Source organism: Podarcis cretensis (assembly GCF_951804945.1).
Source record: "Podarcis cretensis genome assembly, chromosome: 7".
Lineage (NCBI taxonomy): Eukaryota > Metazoa > Chordata > Lepidosauria > Squamata > Lacertidae > Podarcis > Podarcis cretensis.
In genome coordinates, this window is record NC_137176.1 from 15,738,774 (window position 1) to 15,765,942 (window position 27,169).

Here is a 27,169-nt window from a genome sequence, read left to right on the forward strand (position 1 = left end):
GATGTAAACCTCTAAAATGTATTTTGCATAGCTAAGTTTTTACCTTTTTCTTCAGTACATATAATGAAATGATTTTAGAATATTGTATTATTTTACTGTTGTTAACCACTCTGAGCCCGGCTTCGGCTGGGATATAAATAAATTTATTATTTATATTTATATTTATATTTATATTTATATTTATATTTATATTTATATTTTATTGCTGTGGCTAGCGGCTGATGCAAATAAAGATTCTTCTGATCTGATCTGACCTTACCTAAAAGTTTCTTTTTTCTTAAACAGGCACTTGAATCTCATAAATAGGTGCTGAATTCTCCTTCCATCTGAAATGACTCTTCATAGGGTCCCTGCAACCTTCAGGAACAGCTTTTTGTAGGGTACATGGGGTGAGGTGGGAACAGGATCCCAGGAAGGCCTCAGTACACACTGTGGACTTTTAAAGCCATAAATGACCTTGTCCCAGGAGCATCTCCGCCCCCATCATTCAGCCCAGATACTGAGGTCCAGCTGCGAGGGCCTTCTGGCAGTTCGCTCACTGTGAGAAGTGAGGTTATAGGGAACGAGGCAGAGGGCCTTCTCGGTAGTGGCACCCGCCCTGTGGAATGCCCTCCAATCAGATGCCAAGGAAATAAACAACGATCTGACTTTTAGAAGACATCTGAAGGCAGCCCTGTTTAGGGAAGTTTTTAATGTTTGATGTTTCATCATGTTTTTAATATTCTGCTGGGAGCTGCCCAGACTGGCTGGGGAAACCCAGCCAGATAGGCAGGGTATAAATAATAATAATAATAATAATAATAATAATAATAATTATTATTATTATTATTATTATTCGTGAGGGACCTCCTCCTGCTGCCTCACAGCATGCTGCCTGAGCCCACTTTCTCCTTCTTGTGAAGAGGCCTTTAGTAAATTTCCATCACATTCTTACTTGCCTGTCCCAGGATAAATCCTGCCCCGCTTAGGAGGCTATGCATGCCCATACAGACAGAAATATTTAGCAAGTGAAGTGAAATAAGAATGTTTGACTTGACGTTTTGGCTTTCTTCTGGTGAAAGCTGCTTAAACACAGAGGGACACACACTCAGGATGTCACCTAGCAGTTGTGACAAGTGTTGCAGTCCATTCCTAGCGTGGGCCAGAAGATTCAGTTCTATCAGGTTCGCTGAAAATGACTAATGGTCTCATGCTGCCAGTTTGTAACCAGACATCTGCTCCAGGCAAAATAAACCACTGAGGTTTTCTTAGAAAGGTCAGTAACATCTCATATTACCGATTTAAACTCACACACACACCCCGCCGCCACCCAAAGCTGTGCTGGAATTTTGTAGTCACATGAGTTGGTTAGTGTCTGCATGGATGCTCTAGTTTTGCTCCCAGTTAGGATGAAGTAACTATGACGTGGCAAATAAGGGATTATAAAAGCACAAACAAAATGCTAGCAATTACACAGCTTCCGGTATTCCCAACACCTCTAATAGCTTGAAAACAGAGATGAGTATTCACCACCCAATTCAGCTTCTCATTTTGATCTGTTCCATACAGTGACAAACTGATTCCCCACCCCCACTCTGCTCCTTTATTCCCAAAGGCTTTATTTGCTAACAATTTTTATTTTAAAATTGGAAAGGTTGTTCTTGATCATGACTTGTTTTTTAAACCCCCGCTGAATACAGAAATGCAAGCATCTATGATGCATCTTTTGGGCTGAATTTGTAGGCGTTTTTAATAAAGTGGCAGCTTGACACAGAAGATTAATAAGCACACCCCCCCCCATTTCTACAGATTCTGTTAGAGATAAACATAACACATATGATGACATAAACACATAACTCTAGAATTTGTCAGTTGCTTTTCTAGCATCTTTATGAAAAAGATAGAAAAGCAACCTATTAAAGCAAAACGAGACTTAATGAATATCTGTTATCACAAAGAACCAGCGCTATTTTTCTATAAAACAAGCTCACCATGAGCTTCTCCCTCCTTCTCTTAGAATGGCAGTGGTGCCCATCTGAGAGCTGATTGTGATCTCCGGCTTTAAAAAGCCCTGCAAAGAACTACCAAAATTTCTAAAACCTTATCACCATTGATTGCACCACCAGTATGCACAACACTTTATCAATATGTGTTCATCAATATGCAAAGTAAGCAGCTCGTCCCTATCCCAAAAGGCTTGCAATCCAATTAGGATAGGACTAGGAGGCTGAGTCAGACTTTGTAGAAGCATTACATTTTGAAGAGGGATTTGAAGGGATACAGAAAGGTGATTCTACTACTCTTGTAGAAACGAAGCTCAGGCAAACAATCACTGATTGCAAAACAGTTCATGAAAAAGTAAGTATATTAAAAATGTTCTGAATAACCAAATCCTGAGAGATACCTCCCTCAAAGCAATGACTAAAGTCAACTGATGGCCCCAACATCACAGGACCAACCATCTCCTTTTCAATCCCTTGAAAGGAGACTTCTTCAGCTAATAAATAGCAAATCCTTTCCCTCTTCCATATCTGCCTTTGCAACTGTATCAGACTGGCTACATATTAAAAAAAATACTGGGAGGAATTCAGCTTAGTGTTAAGGAGATCTCTTCATCAGGGCAAGCACTGTTGGTTGCCTGAAGGAACTACCTCCTTTCTCCTTCCCCTGTGTACTGTTCTTGGGGGTCTTCATGACTCCCCAGAGCCAATTTGAGGGGGCATGTGGGGGAAGGAGAAGGCCTTTTGCTTGGGTTTCTGCTAGAGGGACCTATTAATCGAATCCTTTCCATTTTAACTATAAGTGAAGAGTACAAATACATACTAGAAAGCTATCCATGCAGCTTCCTCAAGAGAAAACATAAAAACATATAGTTCATTTGGAAGGGAGATTGAAGGTGGATTTATAAAGTCTCTGAAAGAGAAATATTTAACTGGTAAATAGGCAATGACAAAAGAAAGATAAACTAGATAGTGATTGTGGGTCACTGAAAACAGGAAGGAACCAACTTACTCCATATTTGAAGGGGAACACCCTGAACTGGGCCCAGAGGTAAACTGGTAGTCAATGCAGCAGTTTTATAACAGGGGCTATATGTGTTTTAAAGGCAACTCCAGCCAGTAATTTTGCCACTGCATTTTGGGCCAGCTGGAATTTCCAAGTCATCTTCAAGGGCAGCCCCATGTAGAGTGCATTGCAATAATCCAATGTGGAAATTACAGAGCATGGAGCATGTTAGTTAAGTCATCTCTGCCACAGCTAGCAAACCAGCCATAGCTGGAAATAGGAACTCCAACTATTGAGGCCACCTGAGCCTCAAGGGACAACGTTGGATCCAGGAGTATCTTAGCTTACACTTCCAGGAGAGTGCTAATCCGTCCAGAACAAACTGTCTTCCCACCTCCTGGACTTGAGAACGTGGAACACCTCTGTCTTTAAGGATTTTGCTTCAATTTTTTGTCCCACATCCAGCCCATCACTGCCTCCAAATACCCATCTAGCACCTCAGACACCTTTCCTGATTCAGATGGAAATGAGAGACAGAACTAGGTAACGTCTGACATTTGTCAATCAATTTGTTCCAGAAATTGAACCAGACCTGTGTGCTTATTAAACACGTTCTTATCCATTTGGCAATAAAGTGAGAGTGTGGGTACTTTTATTCCCAAACAGAGCACGTGGGGAGGGTTTAACAAAAACCCCATCTTAACAATAAAATGAATGCTGTGCATGGTTAGGTATCTGCAATGACAGCACTGAAGTACAGTCTGTTAGGGAGAAAGATCACTAAAAACCTCAGGGATTTCTGCGCTTATAGTGGTATACTAGCAGGTTTTTCAGATTTTGGGGCATGCTGCCACGCAATGTTATCATTATTCAGCTAGCATTCCAGCAAGGTAAAAAGGTAAAGGTCTCAAGAGCTCAGTGGTTTAGACCACAGTGCCCCTGCACCCCCCATTCTAGTAAAGGTAAAGGGACCCCTGGCCATTAGGTCCAGTCGTGACCGACTCTGGGGTTGCGGCGCTCATCTCGCTTTATTGGCCGAGGGAGCCGGTGTACAGCTTCCGGGTCATGTGGCCAGCATGACTAAGCCGCTTCTGGTGAACCAGAGCAGCGCACGGAAACACCGTTTACCTTCCCGCTGGAGCGGTACCTATTTATCTACTTGCACGTCGATGTGCTTTCGAATTGCTAGGTTGGCAGGAGCAGGGACCAAGCAATGGGAGCCGCTGACCTTCTGATCGGTAAGCCCTAGGCTCTGTGGTTTAACCCACAGTGCCACCCATGTCCCTCTACGCCCCATTCTAGTACAAGCTACTAAAAACCTGCTCACTGTATCTCAAAATATCCTGACTTTTATCAAAGTTCTGTAAAGCGGCATGTGTACAAGCATCATCCTGATTTTGGGGTTGGTGAGTGATGGAAGTGGTTTCATATCACTTCCATCTGAATGGTGCAAGCTGTCAGTTTGGAAACTCAGTTTAGAGGAGAGATATGGCAGAGAGAGAGGATGGCACTGAGTCAAAGTACAGCCCATGATAGCATTCATTAGCTGAAAACATTTGATTACAATAACAAAGTTCACTATACCTCAGGGAGACATGCAGTTCCTCTTCTAATTTCCTATACTTTTATAAGATAAGAATTCTAGAATACTGGGCATTAAATAAATAAAAAACAATGAACAACTATCTCTGTGTGCATGCTCATAATGTAGGCATTTACTGGCTGCTGGAACATGAAAGGGGTGTGACTACAGTAAAAAAACTTTTCTCAGCTCAGGCTCAGCTCTCCAAAAGTGTGAAAAGGACCACCCAACAAAAGCAACAAGTGTCTAAAGGTGTAGACCATCAGCTACAAATTATTTCTTAAAAATGTCAGATCAAACAGGAACTATACTATTGTAAATGCAGAAAGATCCCTATCTAAGAAAGAATGACAAACTTATTCCAAGAGAAAATACCCCACCATCACTCTGTTCCAATGCCAAGTACAGCAGCAGCAGCAACACCACAGTAACTGCAAATTTAAAAAAGAAATGATGGGAGCCATTTTGTATAGGAAAAATGATGCTTAATTTGTGCAATAATTTTCCTACACAGCAAATAGGTGTTGGAAAGAAACATTAACAGAGCACACTTTTGGAGCAGAAAAAGTTTGCAGTGTGTTTGTCAGACCACTTGAAATCAATGTACCTAATAGGGTCGGAACATTGATTTGTGTCACTCTTCCCATTTTCTACTTCAGCTCCATGTACTTTCTCCCTTTAAAACAGGGGTCAGCAAACTGTTTCAGCAGGGGGCCGGCCCACTGTCCCTCAGACCCTGTGGAGGGCCAGACTATATTTTGAAAAAAATAATGAACGAATTCCTATGCTCCACAAATAATCCAGAGATGCATTTTAAATAAAAGCACACATTCTACTCATGTAGAAACACACTTATTCCTGGATCGTCCGTGAGCCAAATTTAGAAGGTGACTGGGCCGGATCCGGTCCCTGGGCCTTAGTTTGCCTACCCATGCTTTACAAGGTAACCACCCTCAGCACCTCATGACAAAGGCAGCAGTGAGAATTTGGGTGGGTGATCTCAGAAGATTTGTGGGTATCAGGAGAAGATCTCCAAAATGGCCTTGTGACTATAGGATTCATGTTAGCAACCCCATGTAATAATAATAATAATAATAATAATAATAATAATAATAAAATCATAGAATCATAGAATCATAGAGTTGGAAGAGACCACAAGGGCCATCGAGTCCAACCCCCTGCCAAGCAGGAAACACCATCAGAGCACTCCTGACATATGGTTGTCAAGCCTCTGCTTAAAGACCTCCAAAGAAGAAGAAGGAGACTCCACCACACTCCTTGGCAGCAAAATAATGATAATGATAATAATTTTATTATTCATACCCCACCCATTATTTATTCCCCACCATTCTGGGCAGCTCCCAACAGAATATTAAAACACGACAAAACATCAAACATTAAAAACTTCCCTTTACCACCAGTAATTACTTTCCTACAGAAGCCTTTTATAGGGACATAAATATACAACGTAGTGGACGACTGGAAAAACCAACATCTGAGTCAATTCTAGCTCTATTGCCTCTCAAGCAAAATGAGACTTATGTAAGACACACAAACACCTGCATGAAGAATGGTTTGATCCACACAGAAACATACCATGTACAGCATTGTGACAATGTGCTGATTAAGACAACAATGACTCATAAACTATTAAATGCAAGGACTTTGAAACTTGTCCCTATATAATATTTGTGCTCTTTTTTATTTACTCTCAGAGCTAGAATCCCCAGAGGAAGACACAACGGGGAGGCACCACCATGACCTGTCAGATGGGCTCTCCATCTCCTCTTTCTCTCTGGCAACAAGGGAGGCTTTTCCGGTAGGTGAAAAAGCAAGAGAGAGAGAGAGAGAGAGAGAGAGAGAGAGAGAGAGAGAAAGAAGGGAACCATTGCATTTCTGACGAAAAGCTGCAATGAGGCGAGCAATTATGGGGAAGGGGAAATATTGTGACAATTTGGTGGATTCAGAAGCCGAGAAAAGAAGAGTACTTTATTGTCTTGGGGAAGGAAACTGGGGCACTGAGATGGAAACGGAAACTCTGGAGGAGGTAAATGGAGGCAGGGAGAAGTTGTGGTCCTGAGAGACTACTGAGGCAGGGAGAAGATGGAAGATGTCACCATCCTGGAGAGGGAAATAATTGGGGAGGGGGGAATTGAGGCAGGAAGATGGGGTTGGCAAGCAGAGCAAGCAGGACCATATTAAATATATTAAAACATGGTACATAGAATTAATGGATGGTTAACATTTGTTGGACTCAAGGGACACATTCATCCCTTGCCAAGCTTCAATGCCATATGCCAGTAGTGGGTGTGACCAAAAATGGCATGGCTATCCTACACTCTCTCTCTCTGTCACACATGGTAAGTACACAGTACTCCCCCGTAACTGATCCACATAGATCAGCTGAGTTGGGGGGGGTTATTACCCACTCCCCATGATTAGCAATTGACTGATCCAATGAGTAGCACAGAGGTGGACTGAGTATAGGGGTTTAAATCCAACCCAGAGATGGAAAGAAGATAAAGTCCCTACCAGAGAAGAATGGCAGATGAAGTTAATGGACTATGCTGAAATGGCTAAAAAGACCGGAAGAGTCAGAAATCAGGAAGACCAAAATTTTAATAAGGAAAGGGGAAAATTTATTGTAAATCATTGTAAACAGTTAAAATCGTTAGCAGGATTGGAAAATCACTTGTAGTTTAAGGTTGAATTCTGGATATAATGGAAGAGGCAAAGGATTTGGAGTATAATAAAAGATGTGGGAGGAAATTAATAATAGGACCCACAAAGGGGAGGATGGAAGTCCAGGAGATTCCTAGGAATCTTGTTTTTATGATATATGTTTTATATATCTCTGTAAAATTTTAATTTGAAAAACCAAATAAATAAATTTGTAAAAACAACAACAACCCAGAGTCATGCCTTTTAATTTTTTTTGCCACTGACAAAACTGATGAGGACTTGGCAGAGCATAACAATTTGCTGAGAGGGTTGTATCAGGCCCTGGGCTGTGGGTTAGCAACACCTGTTTTCATTGGATATGTTTAAGTTCCTATATACAACCCAGTCAAATTTAGCCAAAGACTATAAAGATAAATCACTTCACCCACATATTATTATTCTGATTAATTACCCACCCTTCACCCTAAGGTCCCTGGGTGGATCACAAGAATTTAAAACACAATATTAAAAGCAGTTTAAAACAAATTACAATTACAAGATTGTATCACATTCGAGGATTGGCAAACAAAAGAGGGTTTTTTGTTTTGTTTTTAACTAAACCTTGGGAATACAAATGCTGTAAATGGCCTGTATTAGAGACATTCCTACTACTATGATTCTAGTGACAGACTCCACTGACCACAGTTTGAACCTATGTAGGTAAAGACCTGGGTCATGGTGGAAACAAGGAGGTAGAACTGTGCGTCATCACCATGTTGAAACTTAACTCCAAACCTCTGCACAATCTCACCCCATAGCCTCACATATACAGTAAGTCACTACCCTCTGTGGTACGTGACACTATCCACAGAAGCCAATAAAAAACCCACACTACCTGGTAATCTGTTCACCGAGTCAGATTGATACCTATTCTTTTCCTCACATTGAACAAGTTTGCCAAGACTGAATTTTGAATTACAAGTGACAGGAACAACTAGAGAATTTCCAGGGGTTTATCTGTCCAAAGCATTAACACAGTTAAAATGACAAAAAATAAAAATGTCCGACATACTTGCTACGCCTCACAAAACTTTATGTATTTATAAGATTAGTATTCCTCTTTTCACACACATACACAATCTGAGCCCAGGGTGCCTTCCAAAGGTCTAAATGAGCAAAATATCTCAAGAATAAGGCATTATGCTGCTTCACAGGCACCATCAACATATGCTAACCTGCTTTATATGCTTTCCTATGTTTAAATAATTGTCTCTGATCACAGCTTCCAAAAGAACCCATTTCTAGTCTTACCTATTTGCTTCACAATAATGCTTTAAGATCTAAAATGTCAAGTTCTCTAAAAAAAGAAAAGAATAAAAAGTTGCACTGTATTCCATTTGCTTCTTGACAAGACTGTTTCCAAATGAATCTTCTATTAAGAATTATGATTTTTTTGGAATGAGATTAATTCTGACAGCACCCATCGTTTCCATGAAGGATATATTCTGTCTCTCTTTTCAGTTTTAGGGGATCAATGGTTCAAAGGTATTTTTAAAATTATTCAGAGCAATATTTTTGTCCTATGATTGTACTGGGTTCTACTTTTGATCATCCATTTTGCTTCTTCAGTTTTATTTAGCTCTATTCTTTTGGTTTTGATTTCACTGATCTAATACGATGGGTACTCAGATATATTACCTTTTCTAGTCTCAGATTTTCTGTAAATATATATGGGTGTTTATGTGAGGGGGACAGAAATTGGGCTCTTGAGAATTATACTGATTCAGAAGAAAATGCGATAGAATCAACAATATGTTTTATATCATGGATGGGAAACATTTGCCCTTCCAAAGGTTATTGGACTACAACTCCCATCATCCACTGAAAAATACTGACTGGGGTTGCTGGGAAGTGTGTTTGGAGGGTGACAGGTTCCCCACCTTTGTTTTACACCCTTACAGCAGGCTAACCTGCGGCCTTCCAGATGTTGCTAGATTACAGTTCTGTCTGTCCCAGCCAGCATGACCAATAGTCAGGGATAATGGGGAGTTGAAGGCCAACAACATCTGGAGGGACACAGCTCATCCACCCCTGCCTTAAATTTTTTTGTTACGGCCTGATATAGACTTAAGCTCTGACCTGAAGGAAGTATTCCACAGGCATTTCTCACAGGAACACTGTGCCCTTTCTAGTAGTAATACATTACATATCTGTCAATAACAGACTACACTGGAGTTATTTGTGTCTCTGACATTTCAAGTCTCTTCTGTTGGCAGCTTCATTGGAGGGCAAGCATGGGCAGCGACTTTTTAGACGTTAAAGAATGAAATGTTGTTATTATCATAAGCTCAAAAACATGGTTGTTTGCACTATGATTGCCATGCAAGAAACTTTATACACATTTCCATAGGTGTGAATTTATTTATAGGAGAGCTATGGCAAAAAATCAGTGGGTATTCCTATGCTAAGAATCAAAGAAGCCAAACAACAAAATTCCAGAAAAGAAAACTACAGTACCTTTCGCTCGGTCCAAGGTCCTCACTTTCCGACATTCCTAACTTTTTGTCTCTTTTAAGTGTAAATCCAGTGCTCAAGGAAAGTTTGTCAGTCTTCCTTTGAGCTTGAAGAAATCCAGTCTATGAGTCTCCTTTTGTGGCTCCTGTTAAGTCCCTCTGGTACAGGGTATATTTACACACATCCTAAGTGCCTGCTTGTCTTGAATGAAGTTCACAGTGTACTATTTTGATTGGCTAATTCCACGAATAAACAAGTCACACCTTATTCCAAATACTGTGACAGGCTCCTAGGCAGCAAGCACTGTCCAGAAGCCAACACTTTTATGGTCATGTGAGCAGTAACCACTACCCAGTTATTAACCTTTAACTGCCCGACTAGTTTGGAGCCTTGCCTTCTCCTCTTTTGCTTGCTATGCCAGCCTCGTGGAAAAAATAATGACAACTTACATTTATCATCTTACACTTTCATCTTACCTTTACCAACCCAAGCTCAGTTTTTGGCTAATATTTTTCTGGCCACCTCTACCAGTCACACTGCTAGCATACAGCCTCCCTGCTCCCATACTAGCCTCTTATGATCCAGTGACATCATAAGGAGGTGATGTCATGGGAGGTTCTACATTTTTTCCAAGTAAATGTGGCTTCCTTCTCGGAACAGCAGCAGCAGCACATGAACATTTTACTTGGCATGTTCTCAAATGAGAAAAGCCATTTCCTAACATGGTCCCTTCTTTCCATGTGACAGACAGAGTAGCTCAAGATTTGTGTTTAGCAGCAGATGGTCAGCACGCAAGAGATAGCCAACAAAAGCAAAACACAAGAAAGCAGTATAACATTTGAGTATCATCCTCGTAAACAATTGGATGCTTGACAGGCTTGAAAAATTCACCAACTGCTCCAAATTATGTCAGCAGGGACAAGATAAGAGCAGCCTTCTCACATCACAGTCCCATATTAATGAACTTTTGGCAGCCGTTAGTATTGACTCCTAGCAGCGCTTCCATGACCAATAGATAGTGACAATTACTACTATGAGATGCATGGGATAGCAGCAGGCACAGTCACTGTGGGGCAGGGAATGAAGAAGAAGAAGAAGAAGAAGAAGAAGAAGAAGAAGAAGGGGAGTTTGGATTTGATATCCCACCTTTCACTCCCTTTAAGGAGTCTCAAAGCGGCTAACATTCTCCTTTTCCTTCCTCCCCCACAACAAACACTCTGTGAGGTGAGTGGGGCTGAGAGACTTCAAAGAAGTGTGACTAGCCCAAGGTCACCCAGCAGCTGCATGTGGAGGAGCGGAGACGCGAACCCGGTTCCCCAGATTACGAGACTACCGCTCTTAACCACTACACCACACTGGCCACCACATGGAATTCCATGTTCCCTGCCACCTCAAGTGGGTTCTCACTCTGAATTTTCAGCTGCATTAACATTTCTATATTGTTTTCCAAGTGAAAGCCATTTTCACTTCATTGGATAAAACAGGAATGAGGTTTTGCAGAGACATGCAAGTTATCAGATTAAAGCATTAAACACAACAAATCGCCGGAAAAAGTGGTTTGCTATTTGCACACACCTACCCTTGACAACCCCCTCCCACCTCAAAAAGGAACCCTTTGAAGTAAACTGAAAAGTGTGTTTTTGAAACCTCTATAGCGATTGAATATAGTGTGTTCTAGCTTCTGTTCACTAAAGGAAGCAGCAACATGGTAGGCAGTCAGGCCACGCCCCCCTATTTTACTCCCAGAGCTACAATTCTCAGAGTTCCCTGTGAAGAGGTACTGATTGTTAAACCACTCTGACAATTTAACTCTGCAAGTGGAATAGGGGTCTCCTAACAACTCCAAGGACCAGGAATAGGCAAACTGTGGCCCTCCAGATAATTTGAGACTACAATTCCCATCATCCCTAGCTAACAGGACCAGTGGTCAGCAATGATGGAAATTGTAGTCCCAAACATCTGGAGGGCTGGAGTTTGCCTATGCCTGCTCAGGACCCTTAACAAACCATAGCTCTCAGAATTCTATGGACTGCAAGAAGATCAAACCTATCCATTCTTAAGGAAATCAGCTCTGAGTGCTCACTGGAAGGACAGATCCTGAAACTGAGGCTCCAGTACTTTGGCCACCTCATGAGAAAAGAAGACTCCCTGGAAAAGACCCTGATGTTGGGAAAGATGGAGGGCACAAGGAGAAGGGGATGACAGAGGCCGAGATGATTGGCCAGTGTTCTCGAAAGTACTAACATGAGTTCGACCAAACTGCGGGAGGCAGTGGAAGACGGGAGTGCCTGGCATGCTCTGGTCCATGGGGTCACGAAGAGTTGGACACAACTGAACGACTAAACAACAACATGGCTGTTTAAAGTGGTATCATAGTGCTTTAAATGTGTCATGTGAATATGGCACCAGCTGGTATCTGCATGTGAGAAAGTGCAGTTCTGGTTACTGCTAGCAGCACACCACAAATAACAGGTAATTTTACTACCACATACAAGTCAGAATTATGTATACCTTAATATACGCCTCTAGATGCCTACATTGGATTGTAAACAATTCTTAGTCTAAGTGTGCACTGTCAGGCTGACCACAGTAAATAAAATCCTATTTACAGATGCAACAACAAGCTACCCAATACAATGCCTTGTCAGAGTCACTTATGGAAAAAGTTGCCTTTTGTAGGTTCAGTATGAATTTAGCTATTTGATCTTTGGCTACTTTTTGAAGCTCATGAAACAAGAGTTGTCTCTCCAGAAGGCATTCCACACCTTCTTTGGGCCAATGGAACCTCAACGTCAGACACAAGGGCACAGCTTCATTTCTATAGGAAAACTGGTGGTGGTAAACAGACGTTCTTATGTGGCCATTGGTTGCAATTTCTTTCTCTGATTTTTATGGTTATACAGTTTCCCAATCTTCAGATTAAACAAGGAACTAAGTATAGTCGCTGGACATTATTAGATGGGATGAGACATATAATTTGCATTGTCAGGAAGCCCATTGCAACATTCTACATGAGCAGTCAATCAGGATTGCAATTTCAGAACTGGGCTTAGCGTACTTTGCCTTGCAGGTAGGTCAGAGACACTGGAAATTTCAATAGCAAGTTCCCATGCTCAATTCCTGCTCAGCAGGGCAAGGGTGTTCGACAGCTGACTTAACATAGCCTACAAACTGGCATACTGGGAGAGAGGAAGCAGATAACTCACTCCTGCTTTTTAGGAGTGAGGCATCAAACTTGGTGCTAGGCAAGCATTCCACATAAAGTGCCCTCTCCCTGCTCATCACCTGGGGCACTGGTGAAAAATAGAGCATTCAAGCAGGTTCAACAGAATCCTTGAGGTACATGCATATAAAACTAATTTGTGCTTTAAGAGGTGATCATCAGCATTTTGAGCAGCCTCTAGACCAGCAGCCAGTGCAACTGTTTAAGAACTGCTGGGATATGCTCCCTCTGACTGGTCCCAGTTAGTAGCCTAGCTTTTGCACCTGGTGCCAACTGAATCCTTTGCCTTCTGAGAGTGCAGATCACTGATCTCCTATGCCTCTTTTGTGGTGGTGGATCTACTCAGTTGGCCTATTATATTTCCAAATGCTGGCTAATTTTCGTCCTCTGATCTTGATAGCTAGGCACAGCTGCTCTCAGGCATTCTCTTCCAGCATCACTGTGTACCACTGGCTTAAAGATGATTAGAGGAGGAGACAACTTGCCTAGAGGTAGTACAACAAAGCAGACAAAACCATACTGTGACAATGGTAGCAGCAAATAAATCCATCACACAGGCAAACTGCCATGACCAAGCGAATCTAGGCTGCCTTAACATAATGTCCATCTACTTCGCAGGCAAAATTTGTTGTAATTGGTTCAACTGAACCAATTCAAATGTAGCGTTTGCAACATGCACTGCATGGTCCTGATTATTTGGAATGGTTTCAGCTGTTTCACCTTCAAATGCTCTAAAAAAACAGAGATATTTTACATGGCATTTCTTCTACATTTTTACTGAAATTTATTTGCTGTTCTTGTATTTTTAACTGTTTTTAATTATCTTCAGTATACATCAATGCTGTTCAGAAGATGATTAGTAAATCAATGATGATGCTAATACTACTCCTGTATTATTATTATTATTATAATACATTTATTCTGACAGGTCTCTAATGCACACACAAAGTTCCTCATTAAACATAGGTTTCCTTATTCACAACAATGTTGGAAACAGGCTTTGCACATTTAATTCAAATGCATGCAGCTCAACTTCCAATTGTACAAAGACTGAGTCAGCCCATATTCACAGAGAATTCATCAAGTTCAAGGAGCCTTGAAGTCGGCCTCAACCAGGAGACATTATCTTAGTGGTAACATACCAAGGTTAATTATTAATTTTAAAGAAAATGAAGTTCTGTATGAAAGCAGAGTTGTTTGCGTATGTATTAAGACCTCAGAGAAACACACATGAAACTGCAAAGACTTGGCACAATCCAGTCAAGGATAAGCACATTAAATTCTAGTGGAGAGATTTAGGGTAGCACTTAATTCTCCCATTAAACTCAATAGGACTTAAGTTGTCCAACTCCTACCATTTTAAGTTCTTTAAATTACGCTTACTTGAAACTTATACCATTCAATTTTATTAGAATATAAACAGGTAAATATCTAATTCACCACACTATCACATTCTCTGAATTTGTTACAGAAAGAAGTGTCACAGAGCAATGAAGGCACATAAGGTATTACAACTAGAAAAACTTTCCTGTCACATTCTGCGACTTGGAACTTCATTTTTCATTTTTCCTGCAAGCACTGCAAGGTGACTACCTTTGGGGCCACTGCTACACTGCAAGCTTAATTACTTATCAAGGCTGAAGAAGCTTATCTGGAGGCATTATTGTTTCTTTGTTTGCTTAACACCATGCCCTTTCAAAATGGGCAGCACTACTGTAATGGAGACACAAAGCTAAACAGCTAAATATATGTGCCTTTAAAAGTTAGACATAAAATTATGCTAAAAACACCAAAATATCAGTAGTATGCAGGAGTAATACAAGCAACTATAACATGATTCTCAGATCCTATAGAAAGCCAGCTGGAACAGAAATGCTCTAGAAACACATGATAGTTGTCATGGTGTCCAAAAAAGCATCCCTGAAAATCAAACCCTATTCACGTCCAGAAAGGAAAGAAAGGAACCACCCAAGTCTGTCACACAGTTGGCCTGAATCACTAATCCAGATATTATTAGACCTGTCCTCTGAAACACTTAGAAAATGTGGTCTTCTAAAGTTTGTTGTTTCTAAGTGTCAACTGGAGCGTGCTACTGGCTACAGAAGGGGCTTTCCATGTAAACTGATAAAAATTTTCCTTAAGGGAAATATGTCTATGAAAGGAAATTTAGATTCCATACAGTTTGGGCATATTTGTGCCAGGGACAAACTACATGTCCTGTCAATTACAATTACAGTGGTACCTCAGGTTAAGTACTTAATTCATTCTGGAGGTCCGTTCTTAACCTGAAACTGTTCTTAACCTGAAGCACTATTTTAGCTAATGGGGCCTCCCACTGCTGCTGTGCTGCTGCCGTGCAATTTCTGTTCTTATTCTGAAGCAAAGGTCTTAACCCGCAGTACTATTTCTGGGTTAGCAGAGTCTGTAACCTGAAGTCTCTGTAACCTATACCACTATATAATGAGGAACCTCTGTTTTTGCTCATAATAATCAAGAGGAGAATAAGGAGAATTATATGAAATAGACTTTAAAGAGTTTTTTAAAAAAATATTCACATCAATCTACTGATTTGGAGGAGGTTTGTAAATTCCTAGTAAACACGTCACAACAGTCTGTAGGTAACTCTGCTTCTAACAGGTACAGTGTGGATTGCAACAGACACGTGGAAGAGATTTGTGCAGCAGCACTCCATAGGGCAGAACATCAGTGGAAAGAAATGCCTCTTTACCATTCGCACCATATAGACTGCACAATGGGACTCTATGGCTCCAGCATGTCACTATTACCACAAATGTTTATCTACTCTGTTTTCAAGCCAATCATCTACTTGGCAATTTCCCTCTGAAGGAGTGCTAAAAGGATTCCTAGGCCAAAAGCTGACCAAGATGCCAGCTAAAAGCTGACCAAGATGCCAGTAGATGAAGGGAACGCAGTGGATGTAGCCTACCTTGATTTCAGCAAGGCATTTGACAAGGTGCCCCATGATATTCTTGTAAAGAAGCTGGTAAAATGCGGTCTTGACTATGCTACCACTCAGTGGATTTGTAACTAGGTGACTGACCGAACCCAAAGGGTGCTCATCAATGGTTCCTCTTCATCCTGGAGCAGAGTGACTAGTGGGGTGCCACAGGGTTCTGTCTTGGGCCCGGTCTTATTCAACATCTTTATCAACAACTTGGATGATGGACTCTAGGGCATCCTGATCAAATTTGCAGATGACACCAAACTGGGAGGGGTGGCTAACACCCCAGAGGACAGGATCACACTTCAAAACGACCTTGACAGATTAGAGAACTGGGCCAAAATAAACAAGATGAATTTTAACAGGGAGAAATGTAAAGTATTGCACTTGGGCAAAAAAAATGAGAGGCACAAATACAAGATGGGTGACACCTGGCTTGAGAGCAGTACATGTGAAAAGGATCTAGGAGTCTTGGTTGGCCACAAACTTGACATGAGCCAACATGCAGCTAAAAAAGCCAATGCAATTCTGGGCTGCATCAATAGGAGTATAGCATCTAGATCAAGGGAAGTAATAGTGCCACTGTATTCTGCTCTGGTCAGACCTCACCTGGAGTACTGTGTCCAGTTCTGGGCACCACAGTTCAAGAAGGACACTGACAAACTGGAACGTGTCCAGAGGAGGGCAACCAAAATGGTCAAAGGCCTGGAAACGATGCCTTATGAGGAACGGCTAAGGGAGCTGGGCATGTTTAGCCTGGAGAAGAGGAGGTTAAAGGGTGATATGATAGCCATGTTCAAATATATAAAAGGATGTCACATAGAGGAGGGAGAAAGGTTGTTTTCTGCTGCTCCAGAGAAGCGGACACGGAGCAATGGATCCAAACTACAAGAAAGAAGATCCCACCTAAACATTAGGAAGAACTTCCTGACAGTAAGAGCTGTTCGACAGTGGAATTTGCTGCCAAGGAGTGTGGTGGAGTCTCCTTCTTTGGAGGTCTTTAAGCAGAGGCTTGACAACCATATGTCAGGAGTGCTCTGATGGTGTTTCCTGCTTAGCAGGGGGTTGGACTCGATGGCCCTTGTGGTCTCTTCCAACTCTATGATTCTATGATTCTAAACCATTGCTAATATCAGTGGATCAATCCTCCACTGCATTCTGGAAACCAACTACAAATCAGCTACTTATCATAGAGGAAAAGATCTTAAACTATTCTATACATGTTGAGAATATGACATAATTACAGCAGTATTTCAAAACATTTGGGTATTACACATTTCATAACAAAGCTTTCTATCAGAAAGGTTGCGTAGCATTCTTTACATGGGGACAGATCATGTGGTACCTGCAGAGGCCTTTTATGTAGGATCATCTTCATTCCTACCGACCTTATTGGGTGTTAAGATTTTCAGAGGGTGATTCTAAAGGTAAAAGGAGGTAAAGGACCCCTGGACAGTTAAGTCCAGTCAAACTTGACTATGGGGTTGCGGTGCTCATTTCACTTTCAGGCCAAGGGAGCTGGCGTTTGTCCACAGACAGCTTTCCATGTCATGTGGCCAGCAGGACTAAACCGCTTCTGGTACAACGGAACACCGTGATGGAAAACAGAGTGCACAAAAACGTCATTTACCTTCCCGCCGCAGTGGTACCTATTTATCTACTTGTACTGCTGTGCTTTCAAACTGCCAGGTTGGCAGGAGCTGGGACAGAGCAATGGGAGCTCACACCGTCGTGGGGATTTGAACTGCCAACCTTCTGATCAGCAAGCCCAAGAGGCTTAGTGGTTTAGCCCACAACACCACCCGAGTCCCAAGAGGGTAATTCTACGAACCTCAGAAGTGTGGTGCATGGTGGGCTGGGAGACTGCTTTCTCTGCGACAGTTCCTAAATTGTGGAAGTGCCTCCCTACAGCCAATTGCTCCCTTTCTCAGGATTCTGCTGTGCTGCTGAGTCCCCCCCCCCCCCAAAAAAAAACTTACTCTGAAGAATCAACATTGTACAGCTTTTGTTATGCTAAAGACACACATCTCTCCTGTGGTCTTTTGACATTTTAGGTACAGTGGTACCTTGGGTTACATACGCTTCAGGTTACGTACACCTCAGGTTACAGACTCCGCTAACCCAGAAATATTACCTCGGGTTAAGAACTTTGCTTCAGGATGATAACAGAAATTGTGCTCCGGTAGCGCGGCGGCAGCAGGAGGCCCCACTAGCTAAACTGGTGTTTCAGGTTAAGAACAGTTTCAGGTTAAGAACGGACCTCCGGAACAAATTAAGTACTTAACCCGAGGTACCACTGTACTGTGTTTTCTGGGATCCACCTCTTTTGTGGAATTCACATGGTTCCGCTCCTTTTGGAATGGTTTTGGTTGTTTTATCGTTTTCAAAGTTTTACCTTTTTATTATTTTATATTATATTTCTAGTTACCCACCAGGGATCCTTATGCTGAAAGGTAAGAAATTCAATAAATAAATAAACTTTCCTGTTGCTCACATGGTCCGTTTCTCCACCCCTCCCCAAGCTAGGTTTAAAACAGTATTTTTGTAGCCAATAGAGTAGGTTGCAGTGTGTACTTGTAATGTGTTTTTGCATGTGGTGCTCACAACAGTTTCTCCAGTCTGCAGCTGTGCCCACAGGCCCCCAAAGACTGGCAAACACACGAGTGCTTGCTACATATTCAGGTATAAAAAGATCCCAAGCTAAAATCAGTCTTGCAGACACTGGGATTAGGGAGAAGGGCTTGCAGGGAATGCTGCCGAGAACTTAACCAAGGACAGACACTGTTGTTTTATATAGCAGATTATAGTAGGGAACGTGCTATCAGCAGAAACAGTGCACCACTTCAAAGTCGTAAGTGATTTATGGCACATAAACACATTTGATCTCTACCGTTTTCTAGGGAAACGGCTTCACAGAAACTGTGTTGCAATGTGCTGTGCTTCTATGCAGAGCTGCATAAAACACAATGCTGCATACGAGCAGAGGGGATGCTGAAACTCTTGAAAGGAAATAAACATGTTATTCTGCTGATGTGTTCACATGCTATGATAAGCTCGTTCCAGGACATTCCTGCTGAAGTTAGTGACTAATCAGAAGTGCTGAAGGAGAAGCACACCCTCCATGTCGTCATAACCCGGATGTTTGCACATGAACCTCAGCTGCTGCTGTTCCAGGTTCTTGTGCCTTCTGTAAATAATTCCCATAGAGTGTTTTGTAATCCAATGCTTGTGTTTCGAAAACCAGGATACAAGAAAAGGTCACAAGGCTACATTTTTATTCTCCAGCAATAGCCATTCTGGGCTCTACCCTTTTGTACTTCACAAGCCTCACTCTCTCACACTTTTCCGACTATTAAAAATCCAACAGTCACATGATAATCTTTCAAACTTCAACAAAGTCAGTCTTTGCCTACAAACAAATCAAAACCTTGTTTCTTCCTCACTGAACTTTAGTAAGATTTTCCATTTTCTGTAAACAATTAATAGATAACATATAAAAAATGTAACTGACGTTCAAATAAAAATGTACAAGTTTAAAAAACAAACATACCACACCTTTCTTAAACAATCGGAAAGAGGCTTCTATTCATTAAATTGTGTTCCTGTGAATCTTAGATCTCTGTGGAACAAAATAAAGGAGAAGGAGGAGGAGGTGGTAGATATAAATTTATGTGCATAAGCTTGAAAAGGAGTCTGATAGAGTACCAGGTCTCCACAGTTGCTGTTCTGAGCTATGTTGTTGTAGCAATGAAAACACGCCAGAAAAGCACCCCCTCTGCCATTACATTTACGCAAAGAATTCATTTGGACATATTTCCAGAGGCAAAATACAAGAGTCAAACTCCTAGGAGTAAAGGAGCTTCAGAGGAAGAATACAACATGAAACAGGTGAACAACATGAAACAGGTGAGCACGAAACGATTCATCAGGAAGTCCAATGCCATCACCAATGGGTTAAATCAAGGCAAAGGTGATTTTTTAAAAAATCACAGTTGTTGTTTAGTCATTTAGTCGTGTCCGACTCTTCATGACACCATGACCAGAGCACGCCAGGCACTCCCTCTTCCACTGCCTCCCGCAGTTTGGTCAAACTCATGCTGGTACCATCTCATCCTCTGTCGTCCCCTTCTCCTTGTGCCCTCTATCTTTCCCAACATCAGGGTCTTTTCCAGGGAGTCTTCTCTTCTCATGAGGTGGCCAAAGTATTGGAGCCTCAGCTTCACAATCTGTCCTTCCAGTGAGCACTCAGGGCTGATTTCCTTCAGAATGGAGAGGTTTGATCTTCTTGCAGTCCATGGGACTCTCAAGAGTCTCCTCCAGCACCATAATTCAAAAGCATCAATTCTTCGGCGATCAGCCTTCTTTATGGTCCAGCTCTCACTTCAATAATAATAATAATAATAATAATAATAATAATAATAATATTTATTATTTGTACCCTGCCCATCTGGCTGGGTTTCCCCAGCCACTCTGGGCGGCTTCCATAGAAACCCAAAATACAGTAAAATATCACAGATTAAAAACTTCCCTGAACAGCGCTGCCTTAAGATGTCTTCTGAATGTCAGGTAGTTATTTATCGCTTTGACATCTGATGGGAGGGCATTCCACAGGGCGGGCGCCACTACCGACAAGGCCCTCTGCCTGGTTCCCTGTAGCTTTGCTTCTCGCAATGAGGGAACCGCCAGAAGGCCCTCGGCGCTGGACCTCAGCATCCGGGCAGAACGATGGGGGTGGAGGTGCTCCTTCAGGTATACTGGGCCGAGGCCGTTTAGGGCTTTAAAGGTCAACATCAGCACTTTGAATTGTGCTCGGAAACGTACTGGGAGCCAATGTAGGTCTTTCAAGACCGGTGTTATGTGGTCTCGGCGGCCACCCCCAGTCACCAGTCTAGCTGCCGCATTCTGGATTAGTTGTAGTTTCCGAGTCACCCTTTTTTCTTTTTTCTTTTTAAATTATTTATAAAATTTTCAAATTTAACAATAAATAATAAAGAAAAGAAAAAAATATTCCATTTGAATTATACATCCAAATATAATCTTTCCACTTTCAGACTTCCTTCAGTCTATCTGGAAATTTTAATGTTTTCACAATTATTCACATTTCTTGCATCTATATTGTTTTGTTTTTTTCAACCAAATTAATCTTAACAATTATTATAAAACAACATTTCTTTCCATTATTATCCCAGAGCTTCTTAAAACCTACAAACGTTAATTGACCTTCACATATATTCTTAATATACTCTGTAAATTTATCCCAGTCCTCGGTAAATCTCTGGTCTCGCCAGTTCCGAATTCTGCCCGTTAGCTTGTCTAATTCTGCGTATTCCATCAACTTCATTCTCCATTCTTCTTTCGTTGGGATTTCTTCCTGTTTCCATTTTTGTGCCACCCGAGTCACCTTCAAAGGTAGCCCCATGTAGAGCGCATTGCAGTAGTCCAAGCGGGAGATAACTAGAGCATGCACCACTCTGGCGAGACAGTCCGCGGGAAGGTAGGGTCTCAGCCTGCGTACCAGGTGGAGTTGGTAGACAGCTGTCCTGGATACAGAATTGACCTGCGCCTCCATGGACAGCTGTGAGTAAAATCTGTCACTGCCTCCATTTCTACCTGTGTTAAATCACACTAGGTAAAAGGTAAAGGTACCCCTGCCCGTACGGGCCAGTCGTGTCCGACTCTAGGGTTGCAAGCTCATCTCGCTCAAGAGGCCGTGAGCTGGTGCCGTCCGAAGACACTTCCGGGTCACGTGGCCAGCGTGACGAAGGTGCAGCTGGCAAGCCAGCACCAGCGCAGCACACGGAAACGCCGTTTACCTTCCCGCTATAAAGCGGTACCTATTTATCTACTTGCACTTAGGGGTGCTTTCGAACTGCTAGGTGGGCAGGAGCTGGGACCGAATGACGGGAGCTCACCCCGCCGCGGGGATTCGAATCGCCGACCTTACGATCAGCAAGTCCTAGGCACTGAGGTTTTACCCACAGTGCCACCCGCGTCCCTAAATCACACTACCTGTGTTAAATTACCTTACCATATATCTGGTTATCTATGCTATCCATGTCTGTTTCAATGGTTCCTTGGCACACTATAGGTGCTAATAAAATTACCTCAGCAAGCTGGTACAGTAAGAGGTTCAAATGTGTGCCTACTTAACATATATTTAAGCTCTAATTATCACCAATTTCATGTTTGCATCTCCTTGCCATTCAACTTCGCCTTACCACTGTCTCCTTTATATACCCGCCAACTAAGAATTCACTAATGCATCTGATAAAATAGTATTGACTCCACAAAAGCTTCTGCCACAATACATTTCTTAGGTCTTTTAGGTGCCACACTTGGATTGTTTTTGTATACGCTTTATGTTACTCACTCTCAGGATTCCAGTTCCAAGAGTTCCATTAATATCAGGTTGAGAGTGGGATTTCTATTTGCAAGGATAAAGATTTCCAAATCTTTCCCTTTTAACACAGTTAAAAACAGTGAAACATATCTGACCACCTAAAAGGATATGTGCCCCCAATTTGTTATTTAAAATATACACATGGGTTTTTATTAACCATTCTGCAGGGGCCCTGATCGGAAAAAGGTTGGGAAACATTGCTCTACAGCAGGGGTGGCCAACTGTCAAGAGACTGATCTACTTTCAGAATTAAAAACTGGCAGTGATCTATCCCCATTTTTTGGAGGTTCAGCTCAAAGTTGTTCAGCTTTTTTTAGGGAGGAGAAAAGCCCCGTAAAAGCTTTTTGTGGGGGAAAGTTTTATTTTGGGGGCGCGGTTAAAGGTAAGGGACAAAGGGGTAAAGTCACTCACAAAAAGATCGCTATGGATCAAAACAGCAGCACAGAGAAAGCTCCGTCTTCCCTTCCAGAGATCATACAGCAATGGAGGGTGTGGAGTGGGGGCCTGGCAGGAATGAGTTTTAGCTACACTAAGGAAAGGGAGCCAGAGATCCACCGCAATCTACAAAAACCAGTAAATCGGAATACAGTAGACAATAAGAAAGGGAAAAAACACTCTGCTGCCCTCTACTGGAACTTCATGCCAGCTTCCAAACATATGGCCCATTCCTTTAAAACCAAAAGCAGAGACAGCTGGAAGAGCCTGCAAACCCCCAGCAAACTGACATGCTTCCACTTGTTCAAAAGTAAACAACTATGGGAAGGGTCCATTTTTTCTTTTAGCTTCTGTTAATGACGGTAATCATAGCTATGTGCCCAATTAGTGAGACGATATGAATGTTAGATGTTCTCTGAAGGATATTGTTATCTAAAACACTTGCAGTTGTGCCTTGTATTGACAATTATGGAAGGCAGAGATGGGAGGGGGCAGAAAGGGGCTGAGAAAGTGCATGCACACACACACACACACACACACACACACACAAACACACACAAAATCATTGCTGATCTGTGACTAGAACCTCTTTTATACCTGCAGGTCATTCCATTGGTAAAATGCAGCCCACATAAAGTGTGGTAAGCAGATGAAACATTCACATATTGTATAACAGAATAAAGGATAGCACAACTGAGGAGTGTCAGGAATATGAAAAGTACAGTGGTACCTCTGGTTATGTACTTAATTCGTTCTGAAGGTCCACTCTTAACCTGAAACTGTTCTTAACCTGAAGCACCACTTTAGCTAATGGGGCCTCCTGCTGCCGACGCACCGCCAGAGCACAATTTCTATTCTTAACCCGAGGTACTATTTCTGGGTTAGCGGAGTCTGTAACCTGAAGCGTATGTAACCTGAAGCGTACGTAACCCGAGGTACCACCATACTACAAAAAGACATGGTACAACTTTGGAACAGACAATACAGATGTGTTCAGATATAAATAAATCCTCACCTTCTCTTTCTTCATTCCCTACCCTGCACCTCGATACCTATCTAACCTTCTGGGCACTAACATAAACTGTACCAGAAAATAAAATGCACTTAAAATATTAAGTCATGAAACTATAAAAGAAAAAAGGTAGAATTTTATCTGAAATCAACATGGTCACCCGAGTCTACCATGATCAAATGCAATGCACCACAATGGTGCATTGAAATCTGAAAACCTGGTTTTCGATTTTGAGTTAGGTGTGAACACTGGTTAACATTAATCATGAAAATGTAAGTACAGGCATAATGCTGAACCGCGATTAATGGTGGCAGGGGAAATGGAGCACATGGTTCTATAGCTCATTCACAATACTTCCACTGCTGGGTTAAGGGATGAGCCACATTACAAATCTCACTTTATCCTTTTTGTGCACCAAACTGCCACACACACATAATGCAATTACAATATTGTAGGTATTGGCTCTGGTGTACAAGCCTGTATAAAGCTTGGGATCAGGATACTTAAAATATTTCAAGTAAACTAACAGGAGTAGAGGCTGCAAAGCTCTAGGTATCTAGAAGGATCTAGGTATCTAGAAGGACCTTGTCAATACAGAAATATGGGTAGGAGAATGTCCTATAAATAAAGGCTAATCTAGACAGCAAGTAAAATCTATTCCAGAGCTAAAGTGTTTAATGTCCCAATACCATTTTAAAGTTCTAATACTGAGTAGTCACCAGCAATATAACACTAACACTTACCGGTCAGTGAGGCTTCTCCACAATTGTGCACCTGAAAACAAGATAAGGCTGAATAAGATATTTTTCCGCATATGGGACAATGTTTACAGTATATGCACACATTGTCTTGTATTAAATAAACTATAAAAATGCAAAATTGGGGCCTGATGTTCTACTGAAAAAAATCATATCCCACTGTGCAAACACGAGCCCTTAAACAAACCTATACTAGAACTCTAGAATGTGGTCTTGGTCTACATATTATAGGAGACTGGTGCATTTGAATATGTCAAAGAATAAATGTATGCAATAGGAGACCCTGTTCAGAAAGTCTTTCTTTAGCAAGCTAATAATATTAACCTACCTTTCTACTTAACATAATCCTCACAGAAGCTTACCATAAAATTTTAGTACTGCAGTTAGAAGGATAGAGGGATATTGACAGGTTTCCATACATTGCTGATAAACATTTGCATGTTAAACAGATACTGAAGCAGTGTCTTACCTCTTTCTCTAGACAAGACCAAATCCTGCATGATCTGCAGCATTACAACGCCAAGGAGTACATGTGAAATTAGATGATACAGTCTCCAAGGAGTCAGTGCAAGGAACCTAGGAGGAGAAGAGAAAAATCATTTTACCATGCAGATATATAAAAAGCTTTCCTTGCCATATGAAAGCACAAGAGCAAGTCAGGTAACTTAATGTCATAAAGAGCCTCCCCTCAAGCTGGTGCCCTCCATCATTCCTGACCACAAGGAATGATGTGTGAGCGTAGTGGGAGTGGGGTACTGAATATCTGAAGGGCTGACTAGCTTGGGGAAGGCTGTCACTGATTAAGGAGAAAGGCCTAACAGAGTTAATCTTGAATTAGGGAGTTAAAGGTGTAGCAGGCCATTATCATCAGACTGCAGAGACTAATCAATGGGTTCATGACACAAATGTCACTTTCCTACTCCACAAAAGGTAGAGTATCATAGCTGGTGAGTCTTAACAGAACTCTTAGTCACTATACTACGCCAGCACTGTCAAGACTCATCAGCCACAAACCTCTATGTTTTGTGGAGCAGGGCAGCACCTGTCTCACACTTGTGTCACGAACCCCTTCCCTGACCTGGTAATAAAAATGTCCATATTACATAGCTGCTGTAAGGCTATGTGATATAATGTGAAACACCAGGAAAAAGACCAGCCTATACAGATTATTCTTATGCTGATGAGCAGGAAAAGGGGAGATTTGTCAATGAAATACCAGATGGCCCCAACTGACAAGTTTTAACATCTGGGAGACATGGTTGAAAATGCTACACCCAACTATAAAAAGCAGTTATTCATTCAAACACTAATTACACTCAAGTTTCTATCTTCACAGTTGCACAAAAATGCTTCATATGTTTGCGAGGAGCCCTTACTAGCTCTCATTTCCTCTCCTCCTTCCTTTTTTCTGCTCCTTTTATATTCTGCTCTCTGCCTGGTGACAACACTGATAACATTCTGGTATCAGGCAAAGGCTTAAATCCCCCCCCCCCCAAAAAAAAATAAAAAATTCTAGCATGCAGTATAAGTTGTTTGGAGCATGGTTTTATCTAGTTTTGCTGGTGAACTTCTGTGACCACTGCTTTCTGTTACATTCATTTTTAATGCCAATTTTTAATACTGAATTTTATATCTGTGGGTTTTTTTAAGAAATAGGTACTCCACCTTGAGAACCTAGTATTGAAGGGCAGCCTAGAAATAAGGCAAAATAAATATTTACCATTGATTCGATACACATTGCTCATGACATAACTGCAGTTATTTTCAATCTCAATGAACTCCTTCCTAGAGAGAGAACTGGGCAAGATGCTATGCTGCTATCCTGGAAAAGCAGTCTAAAAGGAGAACACGGCTCCACCAGCTTGATATCATTTTCTAAAGCTGTTCTCCAAATCCCTTCTTTATTTCTTGAAAATCATGGAAGTTCCTTCCCACTAGCTGCCTCTAGAGCAGGTGAGGCAACATTAGCCCCTCCAGATGTTGCTGAACTAGGGACAGGAGTTTTAGTTTAGTAACATTTGGATGATCAAAGGTTCCCCACGCCTGCTCTAAAGGCAGGAGAGGCAAAACAGGCTTGAAATAGTGACTCCTGGCTTGCCTTTTCCTGAAGAAGAGAGCCCCAAGTGCCATACCCATCTTAAGAGGAGCACATCTCCTTGCAAACAGGAAGGTGTCATCATTCCTGGCTGGCCTTTTCCATTTATACTTATCATGCAGCTTACTTTTCCTAGCCAGCAGTGGAAAGGAGAGAGACAAAGAGGCTAGAAGTTACTCCTCTCCCTCAGGAAAGAGCTGCTCCTGTCAAGAGTATGTAGTGCCTGCAACTTTTGTTTTCTTGGAGGGGAAGAACGACACAGGGCAAAGCAACTAGACATCCAGCACTCTGAGTCTTTTCTGCCATCAGTGGCAGCTGATAAGAGGAAGCCTTCAATTTTTATATACAAGCCAAGAGCATGGCAGCTGCTTTAAAAAGTCAAGGGGCTTTGGGGTAAAATGTAGACCTCAAAAACATCTGGAGAGGGACACAACGGATGGGAGCTTAACTGGGTAATATTAGAAGCCTCTAAGGCAAGGTGGGGGGAAGTTAGAGTACTTGGTGCTGAATGAGAATATAAATCTAACAGGCATATTGGAAAA

The 27,169-nt window shown here is 41.8% G+C and overlaps 1 protein-coding gene across 2 annotated transcripts in view; it reads right to left on the reverse strand.

The window, feature by feature from the left end:
• RETREG1 (reticulophagy regulator 1) overlaps positions 1-27,169 on the reverse strand; it is a 55,752-nt gene that overhangs the window by 14,791 nt on the left and 13,792 nt on the right. For both annotated transcript variants that reach the window (XM_079985049.1, XM_079985048.1), the window contains exons 2-3: positions 25,002-25,108; positions 24,518-24,548 (exon numbers count right to left, since the gene is read on the reverse strand). In XM_079985049.1, coding sequence (XP_079841175.1) covers positions 24,518-24,548; positions 25,002-25,108 — 138 coding nt within the window. The remainder of the gene's footprint in view (positions 1-24,517; positions 24,549-25,001; positions 25,109-27,169) is intronic.